General features: G+C 47.4%; 1 protein-coding gene across 1 annotated transcript in view; it reads left to right on the plus strand.

Moving 5' to 3' along the window:
• Positions 1 to 611: 611 nt before the first annotated feature.
• Positions 612 to 10,061, plus strand: part of RNF115 (ring finger protein 115) — a 66,045-nt gene continuing 56,595 nt past the window's right edge. The window contains exon 1 of the mRNA XM_015410809.1: positions 612 to 754. Coding sequence (XP_015266295.1) covers positions 662 to 754 — 93 coding nt within the window. The 5' untranslated portion in view covers positions 612 to 661. The remainder of the gene's footprint in view (positions 755 to 10,061) is intronic.

Here is a 10,061-nt window from a genome sequence, read left to right on the forward strand (position 1 = left end):
AGGAGGGCACTGCCAGTCTAGCATCCACAAGAAGGGGCTGTTATTTTCTCTGGGTCTCTGCATTTATTGACCAATAGCTTGGGAGCTCCAATTCCCCATGACATTATTGCGTTTCAGCAAGAAAAGTTCCTACGACCCGCAAAGGGTCGCTCTAGCCCATAGTCTCTATGGTTTAGGAACAAACCGAAAGAGAACGTCAGAGTTCCTAGAGCAGGCTAAGCGGCCAACTCTACCCCAGAACGTCCTACAAGGGTAATCCCGAAAAAAGAAGCCCATGTAGAGATCCTTTTATCCCGCTCTCTGATATGGTGGAGGGGGAAGACACACTTGATATTCCTAGAAGGACATATGTCACTCTATCCCGCATGACCCCGTTCGTTGGTTTGGAGGAAGTGAGAGAAGCGAGAGGACGTCCACATTCGTCGAAAGATCGCCCGCTCTATCCCTCACGGCTTCCTCGTTTCGGAGGGCCGAGAGAGCGACGCTCGTTCGAAGAGGTGGAGACGAGGCAAGCGGAAGCGGTGCGGCTAGAGAGGACCCGTTGCCTCTGCTCGGCGTTCTAGGCAGCGTCCTGTACCTGCGGCTTAACCCCCCCCCCTTTCTGTCCAGTGGGAGGACTGACGGCAGCTGGGACGAGCGGCGGAGGGGGAGGGGAGACAAGATGGCGGAGGCCTCGGCGGCAGCGGCGGCCACCGTCTCTCAGCATCGCTTCTTCTGCCACAGCTGCAAGGGGGAGGTCAGCCCCAAACTACCGGTAAGGAAGCGGGGGAAGGAGTCTGGGGGGAGAGGAGGGGGGGAGCAGGAAGGGAGGGGGCGTTATGTCAGTACTCACCCCCCCAACTTAAAAAATGGTTAACGTTGGGACTCGGGGTGGGGGCGAGAGACTGACCGCCCTGCCCTTCCTCCCGGACGCCGGGGTTCCTCCTGGAGTAGTTGTGACTGGCAGCCCGATGATGGAGTCCGAAGGAGTAAAGGTGTTGTGGTTGGTTGGTTGGTGTCGATGGCGGCCCCATATTTTGTCCTATCATCCTTCTAGAAGTTGGAGGGGGCGGAAGGTGGGAGAAGAAAAGGATCTCTGTCTTTGTCGGCCCCCCCGTCCCCCGTTGTAGGTGGATGCAGAAGGCGTTGATAGCTTCATCCTCCCTACACAGACTTCCTCCTTCTCCCTGCTGTTAAGCAAGGGACGAGGGGAGGAAGAAACTGCATTGTGCGGCCTCAGCCGGACCCTGACCTTCTCTCCTCCCCATCCTTCCCCAGTGAAACGGAACGGGGTGGACGGCAGTTCTGATTATTGCGAAGAGATGAGAAGTAAATCTTCTGAATTCATTGTGTGTGTTTGTGGGCAGGGTGTTAGCCCTTTTTGTAGATAAATGGGCCTACTAGAGAGGAAAGTGCGTGGAGAGGCTAGACCCCCATATTTAAAGGGTTAAGGGTTTAGGAAAGGGGGGGGTGTTGAATGCTGAAGTTCATTTTTCACAAAGTACAAGTAGGGCCTGGAGAGGAGAGGGTTCCCATCGTAGCACTCCTTCTTAATATAAAGGAACATTTGGGAGAGATGACAGGATGGGTAGGTGAAAGGAGGAGGGAAGGTTGGTCTTCACATCTTGTGGATATAAAAAGGAAAGCTACAGAAAGCCGTAGAGCCTTAAACCCTACCCTTTATCTTTCTCTACTGTAGTGTAGTCAAAAGGGTGGAGCAACAGAGGGCTGGGTTTGAACATACGAGAGTGCAAAGGGCTGGGGCAGTATAAGACTCTTAACACCTAATATCAGTCCACTGCCTTCATAATGTGGGGGGAGGGAAGGGAGGAAAGGGAAACTGCTGCACTCCTCTCCCTCTTCAGTGTTTTCCTTTCAAGGTGAAGGAGAGAGAGAGGATGAGAGAGATAGTGGTTAGAGTGTCAGATTATGCCCAGGTAAACCATGTTTACGTCACTGCTTAATACGAAGTTCCCTGGGTAACTTTGGTGCAGTCACTCTCAGCTTCTGCCTACCTCAGGGTGGTTCTGGAAATAAAGCGGAGGTGGGGAGAGTTGTGTACACATGTCTGAGCTCCTTGCAGGAAGGGCGGGATGAAATTTACTGAATACATTTTAAATTGTCCTGACTGCAAGACAAGAGGCGGGCAGAGCTAGAGATGCCTGGTTGCTCAGGTCTCTTGAAAACTTAGTACTGGCAGGGTAGGGATATCTTTACTTTCCGGAGCGTAGGAATCTTAGATTCTTCCATCTCTTCCTTAGAGGCACACGCCAGTTGCTTAAGGAAACACAAAATATTGTCACCTTTCTCAAATCAAAACGATTCCTTTTGGTTTAGTGAGGAAGTCCTCTCTGCCACTCGGGCTAGGATTCTGGCAGGGTAATGTCTTAGGGCCTTTTTTCACCCCCTTTTCTCATTGAAAGTGGGGCACGGTGTTTCCTTGCTGTTGGCCTGCCCACCTGATCATTGAAGGTGAGTGACAGTGGGGTCTGGGAAGCAAGGAGAATGAATCCTCATTCTCCGTTGTAGCCTTCCAAGGTCATCGATGCTTGATGGTTAAGAGGAGGGCAAGGGTCTGACCCACAGCATGTCTAATACATGGGCAGAAGCTTTGTGTGTGTAGCACTGTGGTAGTGCAGTGGTCATGGCGGCTGCCCGTCCAGGCCTTTGAGAGCGATGGGTCAAGAAGATTGTAGCCAAGGGAAGGAGATGGCATGGTTGGCAAGGTACCTCGAAGTTCTGTTTGTAGGACTGGTAACCTCTTGTTTGAGGGAGAGCACACAGAACCGGGGTTTCCCAGTTTGTGACAAGACTCTGAGTTTGTTGTGGGGGGGGGGGAGAAGGAGCCGGGGAGCTTATATTCTTTCTGGCAGGTAGATCTGCATGATTCATGGCTCACCAAGCTGAACTCAGCCCCCCGGGGCTAGGTATGCCATCTATTTATGCAGCTCCCTTCGGACTGCAGTACTGGTGCAAGTTTGTCCATTGTCAAGTACCTGCTATGCACAATCTGTGGCTGGCTCTATTTGCCTTGGTGGGTCAGGAATTGTGCAGGCCGGCTCTGCAATTTGGCAATCGGTACCTCCTACTGGGTACATCACAGTGTCAGCAGATATACTTTGGGGTGAATATCTGGCATGGAGGTATGTGATCATCTTAGTGGCAGGATTACAGCTGGATCCACCCGCATCAAAGGAGAGGAAATGTATTTCCTGGTGACCACTGTGATGTTTGGTATCTTACACACATGGAGTTGTCTGGCGGAATCCCTCAGTCTTTCAGGGCCAGGGTGTGAGTGTGTGGTGACATGTCATTCGGCCTCAGTTGCACCATCTGTAAAATGGGAACCACGCCTGGGGCTGGGAAATGACCAAGATCTTCAGTGCCTCCAGATCTGCTGCTGGAGCCTTCGAAGTGGAGACAGGTTTTTTCCCTCCATGGCACTAGGCGTGACTGACTTCTGAAATTTGTTGCCAGCGCCTGCCTTGATTTGACGCTGATTTCCTGGAATATCATATATATATATATTTGCAGTTATAATGGTGCCTGTGTGTCTTCTGCGTTTGCACAGATATCTGTTTTGAAAGACGCTGGTTGGTTTTGAAAAAAAACCCAACTCACCTTTGTGTCTACACCTTTCGTGCTGGCACCAGAAGCAGAAGTCTGGGCACCTCCATAGTGCCCCCTGAACAACGGTTAATGCCACCACTTCGGTTTTGAAATGCTTTGACATGTTCAAGTGCTGAGGAAGGGGAGTCTGAGGGCAACTTTTTTTTAGCCAGCTGGTCTTTTGACACCTGAGAAACGATTTCTGTGCATTTTTAGAAAATCCCTGCATATTTCCTGAAAGCCTTTTTAAAAAAGAAATGTTATGCTGGCATCGGTTACTGTGATGTTATATGCTCCCCTCTGCACCATCGAAGGAGACGAAAATCTCACGGATTTCTTTAAAAGTCAAGTGTACGTGACGCCCCTGGCTTGTTCCTGTCACAGATATTGGCACCGAAAGAGCTTTTTATCTGTAAACAAGGAACCAGGGCTGAATGAAGTTCTCCGCCTGGATTTCTGGCTGCACTTTCAGAGGGGATAGGTTTACCTCCTGGAGTCTCTTGCATCTCCACCCCACCCCCACCCCTAGGCACAGACTCCCTCCCTCCCTCCCTCCAGTTTATGCTTGGCTCCCTTTTCAGTTGCTGACTTCTGCAGTTTTTTCCCCCATGCCATGTTTCAGCTGTCCTTTTGTTTCAGCAAAGCGCTGCTATGAAAAATCCTCATAGACTGATACTTTCCATAGTCTCAGATCAAGATTCCCCGATGTCCTTTTGTGTCTCTGTTATTCGAGCAAGGATATATATGTATGTATGTATATGTTTATATATTAGCTCTATCCATGTGTCTGTGTCATGCAAGCACGAAAAGTTGGCATGGGTGAAGAACTCAACATTCTTAGAAATTGAAATTCAGCATTTGTTCTTTCCTTTTTTAAAAAAGAACTCCGAAGTTTCTAGCCCTTAAGGTGGCTGTGGTAGGCTGAGAAGGATGTAGGCAGTGCCTGGTTGTATCTTAGCTTCTGGTGGGGGGAGAATGACGTTGCTCTTTCTCCAAATTACGCACAATAGGCAAGTGTATGCACCTTTGTATTAATGATACAAATCGTATGATTTGAGCAAGCTTGGTAGAAAGTTGTTTGTTTGGCCGTCGAATCCACAGCTCTCTGCCTTTGTGTGACACCCATTAAACTGAGGCTGATATGAAACTAGTTGTACAGTTTTGGTTTTGTTATTCCCAAGTAATGGTTACACTTTTCAATTTCAGCAATCCATAGGGGCTTCCCAGAATATAGTAATGGTTACTATTTTCAGCTCTCTGTGAGCAATGTTTCTTGTTTTGGATTTAACAGTTCCTGTGATTTTCAGGGGTGTGTGCGTCAGAAAACCTCATCAATTTCCAGACCCAAATCAAAGATTGCAAAAAATAATTTGGTCCCTCCTTAAAACAAATTTCTGTGTCAAGATGTCTTGGAGCAGACTTGAAAATAAGTCAAAGTTACTAGGCCTCGTACTCTTATACTACCTATCATACCCTCATGTAGTGACATTGGAGCAACCGTGGTGTAGGGGTTAGAGCACTAGACAAGGACCTAGGAGACGCAGGTTCATATTTACATTTTCGCAGTGGAAGCTTGCTGGGTGTCCTTGGGTCTGTCATCATGAATAACAGCCATGGAAGGACCTCTCTGCAATGAATCTGTTTAATCAAGAGCTACCATGGTATAATGGTTGAGCTGGGGACGCTAATCTGGAGAACCGGGTTTGATTCCCCACTCCTCCTCCACATGAAGCCTGCTGGGTGACCTTGGATCAGTCACCGTTCTCTCAGAACTCTCTCAGCCCCAGACTTCCGGTCGACGGAACAGCGATGGTGGACGCTTTCCTCACAATGGAGGAGGCGAATCGCACACCAGTGGCCTTGAGGGGTGCCACCTCAAATGACACCCCTGCGTAGCCTTTGCGATAGGCTCCAGGCCAGGGGGCTTTTGCGGGGTAGACTCTTTGATGGCGTAATGCCGGAGAATTGAGGCTCCCCTCCACCCCAACGGTCCAGTCGCTGAGTGGCCTTCGGGCATAAGCTGGACTGACTGGGACAAGCGCCGGAGATCGAGCGGAATGGTGTAAAACCAAGCGTGGTCAGATAAACTGGCCAACAATGAACGTGAGTTCTGAATAAAAACAGAGTAGTTTGAAAAGTCATCCCCCCCACGATTGGAAACATAGATTTCATAGAGGGACGCCTCTTTTGCAAATGAGCGGTTAAGACACAAAGGGGGAGAGGGGAGGAAGTAAACTGAAAGTGTTTTGAGAGACTTATCTGAATTGCGAAGTTGTTTGGCGAATTTTCCAAGTTGTGGGGAAGTGGCAGAAACTATAAACAAAACGGGAAAGATGGCAGCCCAGCAGAGAAAGTTTAAAATGAAGCCAGGCAGGCAGAGTCCGAGACCGGAAGAGGGAGCAGATGTCCTCAAACTCCTGGCGGATATTCAAGCCGGTGATGGAACAACTCAATGGTATTAACCAGCAATTGACTGTGATGAATAAAAACTTTGCGGCACAGCAGCTTCAGCTGAACGAGACAGAGAAAAAAGTGGAGCAGGCAAACGAGAAAATAAAAGAGATTGACACCACAATAAGAAGTTGAAGAAAAGGATGGGAGAGGTGGAAATGAAGCAGAATTGCCAAGAGAATTGAGTCTTGCAGCTTCAGATGGAAAAAGCTAACATGATTCTCAGGTTTCAGGGGGTTCCTGAAACGGATCGGGAAGACTTGAAGAGGGTTCTCAGTGAGATCATGGCTCCAGTAGTAGGCTTAACAGCGGATGAACTGGTAAACGAAATGGAGACAGCCTATAGGGCTTACTCCAACTATATTAAAAAAATAGCCTACCTGGAGAAATAGTGGTCAAGTTTTCAAGAAGACAACCAGAGATCCCATTTTAAAAGCAACATCAGTAACTCCACTGAAAATGGGAAATGTAACCATTAAAATTTTAAAGGACATTCCATTTGAAATTAGACAAAAGAGGAAAAATTACAAGGAACTAATTTCTTTTCTTCAAACTAATGGAATATCATACAGATGGATGGTTCCGGAAGGTGTCATCTTTAAGATCAACGATAGAAGGGAGAAGATTGACTCTACTTTTAAAGCTAAAGAATTTTTGAAACGTCAGCTGCGGACAGATGATGAGTCTAAAGAGGGAGAATCGAAGTTGAGTGACTCTGCTACCTCGGGAACGGAAGAGGATTCTGCGGCAGAAAAGGGTGCAGGACCTGCCAGAGTGATATACGATTTTAGAGACAGAAAGCCGAAGTAAAGGCAGAAGGACTTGGAAAATGGCCTTTTGAAGCAAAGAATAGGAAGATGATCAGAGACTTCTCTCATAACAACTAACTAAATAACATACAAGAAGCGAATTGTTATAAGCAAGAACTCAACAAGTGTATTGTGATAATAAAACTAATGGTACTAACATATTTACTAACAGTGAAAAGATCTTCTCTTGGGGTTTTAGTCTAGTGTGGTTTGCTTTTCTTTATCCCTAGTTGTAATCCCTCCCCTATATTTCTTTGTAGTTTGTAGTATATGCAAAATAAAAAATATCCCTACGGGGATTTAAAAAAAAAAGAACTCTGTCAGCCCCCACCTACCTTTCGGGGGGAGAGGAAGGGAAGGTAAGTTGCTTCGAGACTCCTTAAGAGAGAGAACAGCGGGGTATAAAAACCTTCTCTTCTTCTGGTCTAACCTACGTCACAGGCTTGTGTGAGAATAAAATGGAAGAGGGGAAAAGTGATGTTGCCACCTCCCTTTTGGATCCCTGTTGGGGAGAAAAGTGAGATTGGAACAGTTAAATATAAATTAGTTTTTCATGATGCATCAAGAGAATGAAAGAAAGTTTCTTCCAGTTCTTATGGGACCTGGTCACCTGAACGTGTTGACTTGAGTTTGTTGGAGGATTTTGATGAGCTGAACAGATTTCCATCAGTGGAGTAGAACTTCCTCCTCTCCCAGTGCACCCTAAATGCCCATGAAATGCTGCTTCTGGGGGACCACCAGGAGCGTCATTGTGGGGGGAGTTTATCTGCTGTCAGAGGGGAAACTCTCCAGAAATCTCCGCTGCTTCTGTTCACAGAATTCCTCTGGTAGATCCAACCCATTTCTCGTGCGCCCCAGGTGAGTGGCTGTTTGTAAACTGGACAAAGCAGTCTTTCCCCCCCACAATGACGGATGTGTTTTACCGTTCTGCCTCCTGCAGGAAAAAGCTTGTGTACTTCGTAACTTCTGGAGGGCCGTGCTGCCCACAGTACAGCAAAGGGACAACTGTGGCATTCATTGACATTCCTGTGGCTGAACTTTCGCTTGCTCTGTCCGTTGTATGTTATAAACTGCAGCCTGTTGCAAACAGACAGCAAGTTCTATAAAAAAAATGGAGGGGTGGGAGACATCCATAAGATGAGCTCTTCTGGATCATACTAGTGGTCCAACTAGTCTAGTATCCTGTTTCCAGCAGTGGTCAGCTGGCTGTTCCTTGGAAGCTCACATGCAGGGTATGAAGGCAATGACCTTTCCCTATATTGTTTCTACTAAATGTACGTTGCTGGAGGTTCCACTGAGTCTGTCGTTGAGCTGCCAATGAGCATTGAGCTATCAGCATATATTCTCCATGAATGTGTTTAATCTGCTTCTAAAGTAATCTAAACCAATCACCATCTCCATATCTTGCGGAAGAGAGTTCCATAAGCTAATCAAAAACATGAGCAAAGCCCTGCTGGTCCACCAGCATCCTTTTTCACACAGCGTCCAACCAGTTTACCCCAATGCTCCCTCTAAGCTGTGAAGTCTTGTGAGCAAAAATTCTACTTTGTGAGCTACTGGCATTAAAGTTGTGAGCGAGCGATTTGGCTGCTGTATAAATTAGTTTGCTCTGGAGCCATTCTTCCTGAGCTAAGACAAAGATGTGTGAGTTGGAGGCTAAAAAACTGTAAGCTAGCTCACACGAACTCAGCTTAGAGGGAACACTGGTTGGCCCTGGAGGGCTGACCAATAGGGAAACGAGTCCAAGGCCTTCTGCAGTTGCTTCCTGGCACTGATATTCTGCAGTTTGCTGCCTCTGAAGATGAAGGTGTCCTTTAGTCATCATGGCTAACAGCCACGGATGGACCTTCTCCTCCATGGATCTGTCTAAACCCCTTTTAAAGCCCTCTGCACTTGTTGCCATCGCTGTGTCCAAGGGCTGCAATTCAGTTGTTCCTGGACAAAAGGAAATACTTTTTTCCCCAATCCTCAGTCTGTCACCTATCAGCTTCATTGGCTATCCCCAAATTCGAGTATTATGGGGGAAATATTCTCTCTTCAAGACCCGGGTGCCGCAAGACGGGGTGAGCTCCTGTCTCTAGTTCCAGCTCCTGCCAACCTAGCAGTTCGAAAGCAAGAAATTGATGGATCTGTCTAAACCCCTTTTAAAGCCATCTGCACTTGTTGCCATCACTGTGTCCAAGGGCTGCGATTCAGTTGTTCCTGGACAAAAGGAAATACTTTCCCCCCCAATCCTCAGTCTGTCACCTATCAGCTTCATTGGCTGTCCCCAAATTTGAGTATTATGGGGGAAATATTCTCTCTCTCCACTTTCTTCACCCAATGCGTAGTGTGTATGGAGAAGAATTGCTATCGTTTTCACTTTCACCAGACCATTCCAGGAACCTTAGTTCTTAGAAACTTGACCCTGATGCTTAGGAAGCGGAAACTGTTATTATATTTACTTGTGCTATTTCTCCAAAAGCTCCGATATTGATCTTTAGCTTCTTGGAAAACCCCTGAATCAATCTGACTTTGTCCAGGCAGCCCTGTGAGCTTCATACCTGAGCAAGGATTAGTACTCTGGTCTCCTGGTACAAAACCTGAACTCTGTTCATTCCGCTGCACGAGTTCTTTATGCACTGAACTATAATGCTACCATTCTTTTTCTTTCTTTCTTTTCTTTTCTTTCTTTCTTTTTTTTAAAAAAAGGTTCTGAAGCCAGGTCTTCAAGGGGACCCCACCCCCAGCCTTATGGAAAATGGAGTAGTTGAACCTGTTCTGGACAGCTGGCTCTAAGGAGTGAAAACTGTCCAGATCTTGCCTCTGCCCAGGGCTGCGGAGATGCCCGGTTAACTCGTTCAGCCACCTTGGCAGCCAGCTCCCTTCTGACCTTTTCTGTAAAATGGGAGTGTGAGGACCTGCTCCATGAGGCAGAGGGAACTTATGAGGTAATGACTTCCTGGATCCTCAGCCTGGTTCTGCCACACGCTCCTGTTGAGACCTTGGGTGAATCACTTCACTTCTCTTTCTGAGCCTCAGTTTTCTTAGCTGTTACCATCGGCTGAGTTCTCCATTTAACCGCCAGATTATGCTTGTTCCTTAGGTATGTCTCCGGCCTGCCGTGTTGTCCCGGGCACCCTATCGACTCTGTGTCAAACTGGGGCTGGAAAATAATCCTCTTCTCTACTGAGCTTTATGCTGCTTTCTAACTCAGAAAGCTTTCCAAGCGGT

This window comes from Gekko japonicus, unplaced genomic scaffold (genome assembly GCF_001447785.1).
Source record: "Gekko japonicus isolate JY-2015 unplaced genomic scaffold, Gekko_japonicus_V1.1 scaffold42, whole genome shotgun sequence".
NCBI classification, from domain to species: domain Eukaryota; kingdom Metazoa; phylum Chordata; class Lepidosauria; order Squamata; family Gekkonidae; genus Gekko; species Gekko japonicus.